Genomic DNA, 2287 nt, shown 5'->3' with positions numbered 1-2287 from the left:
CTACAATCACACAAATTATGCTAACACCTCCCCTCAAACTCAAGATAGTATTGTAGATATCATTTTGAGTTTGCATACTAAGTCGTGAAAAAGCCCACGTAGGTGAGTTTTAGTAAAAATATAAGCAATCCAATCAGACGAAGATACAAATTCTAAATGGAGAGTACCAAGAGTAACATGATGACGAATAAAATGACAATCAATCTCAATGTGTTTAGTGCGCTCATGAAACACATTATTATGAGCAATCTGAATAGCATTTCGATTATCAAAATGAAGAGCAATAGAAGATGAGTGCGAGAGACCCATATCTTCTAATAAATGACAAAGTCGAAGTAACTCCGTAGTAGCATCTATAAGGGCACAATATTCTGACTCTATACTAAAACGAGCCGGGACAGTCTGCTTATTGCTGCGGCAAGAAATAAATGAGTTACCCAAAAAGAAACAGTAACCAGTGGTGGAACGACGATCTGTAGGATCACCAGCCCAATCTGCATCAAAATACCAAGATAGTACTAGAGAAGAGTGAGATGAAAAATGAAGTCCATAAAAGAGAGTCCCCTTCACATAGCAAAGTATCCGAAGAACGGTAGAGAAGTGAGATGTGCGAGGAGTGGCCATAAGCTGACTGGTCAAGTGAATTGCATAGGCAATATCAGGCTGTGTCACAGTTAAATAGATCAGGCTCCCAACAAGTTGGCGACAGAGAGTAGGATCATAGAGAGGAGAACCATCCATAGGAGTAAGCTTGACATTTGGTTCCAAGGGAGTCGAAACAGTCTTATTGTCTGTGATCCCAGCTCGAGAAAGCAAATCAGAAGCATACTTTGCCTGAGAAAGATAGTAGCCATCTGAGTTGGATGAAACTTCAAGACCCAAGAAATAACTTAGAGGACCAAGATCTTTCATCTCAAATTGTTGATTTAGTTACTATGGTAACTGTGAAATACAGGCTGCATCATCACCAGTTATCATCATATCATCAACATAAAGAAGCAGGAGAACAATGCCATTATCAGTACGGCGAATAAATAATGCAGAATCATGTGGACTAGAAATAAAACCAAACTGAGTAATAGTGGAACTGAATTTGGCAAACCAGGCTCGTGGTGCTTGTTTTAACCCATACAAGGCATGTTGAAGCTTACAGACTTTATTAGGAGGATGAGGGAATCCAGGTGGAGGATGCATATAAACTTCTTCTTGGAGATCACCATTTAGAAAGGCATTTTTTACATCCATCTGAAGGAGCTTCCAACATTTTACAGAGGCAATGGCCAATAGACTGCGAACAGAGATAATTCGAGCAAATGTTTCTTCATAATTAATACCATATGCTTGACTATAACATTTGGCCACTAAACGCGCTTTGTAACGCTCAACGGATCCATCTGAACGAGTTTTTATTTTATAAACCCATTTACATCCGATAGGAGTTTTGCCATGGGGAAGATCAATCAAATTCCAAGTACGAGTTTTCTCTAAAGTTTGAAGTTCTTCATTCATGGCTTGCTGTCAAAGAGGATCACTACTAGCTTCACGAAAAGAACGAGACTCATCCAAGGTTACAATAGCAGAAAAACAATGATAATCATGAAGATGATGAGGGGTTTCTCTTACCCAAGTAGAACGTCGAGGAGGGATATCCGGTACAATCTCAGCAATCGGACCAGTCTCAGTAGAAGCAGTAGCAGGAATAGGATTAGAATTGAGTTCTCTGGAAATAACTGCGTCATTACTAGGAAAAAGATCGACTGATAAATTTGTAAAGAATTGAGACGGAGTAGTAAAATTAGAGTGAAATTTGGATAACGAGGAAAACAAGATTTGTTCTCAGAAGGTGACATATCTAGAGATACGCAACCTATTAGAAATAGGATCCCAACAACAATAACATTTATGTTCTATCCCATAACCCAAGAAGCAGCATAGATGGGCACGAGGTTCTAATTTGTTATGCTCATGAGGTTGTAACAAAACAAAACAAGCACAGCCAAAAGGTTTTAGAATAAAATAATCAAGGGTCTTATCAAATAATCGTTCAAAATGAGATAGATTTTTAAGAATTGTTGTTGGGATGCGATTAATAGTGTATACACTAGTTAATGCAGCTTCGCCCCAAAACTTTTCAGGGCAAGCGGAAGAGATGAGAAGAGCACGAACGGAGTCAAGAATATGATGATGCTTACATTCAACTCTACCATTTTGTTGTAAAGTGTGTGGACAAGAATGTTGAATCACAATTCCCTATTGACAAAGAAAATGAAGGAGAGAGGAGTCTTGA

The 2287-nt window shown here is 38.7% G+C and overlaps 1 protein-coding gene across 1 annotated transcript; it reads right to left on the bottom strand.

Moving 5' to 3' along the window:
* Positions 1–167: 167 nt before the first annotated feature.
* Positions 168–912, bottom strand: LOC111385175 (uncharacterized mitochondrial protein AtMg00810-like; the record flags this gene model as incomplete). Its single annotated transcript, XM_023009547.1, has 1 exon — positions 168–912. A coding segment is annotated over exon 1 (745 nt), but the record flags the coding sequence as incomplete, so codon positions are not given.
* Between the last annotated feature and the right edge of the window lie 1375 nt (positions 913–2287).

The sequence above is a fragment of the Olea europaea genome, unplaced genomic scaffold (genome assembly GCF_002742605.1).
Source record: "Olea europaea var. sylvestris unplaced genomic scaffold, O_europaea_v1 scaffold3099, whole genome shotgun sequence".
NCBI lineage: Eukaryota > Viridiplantae > Streptophyta > Magnoliopsida > Lamiales > Oleaceae > Olea > Olea europaea.
This window is presented reverse-complemented; position numbering and strand designations above follow the sequence as displayed.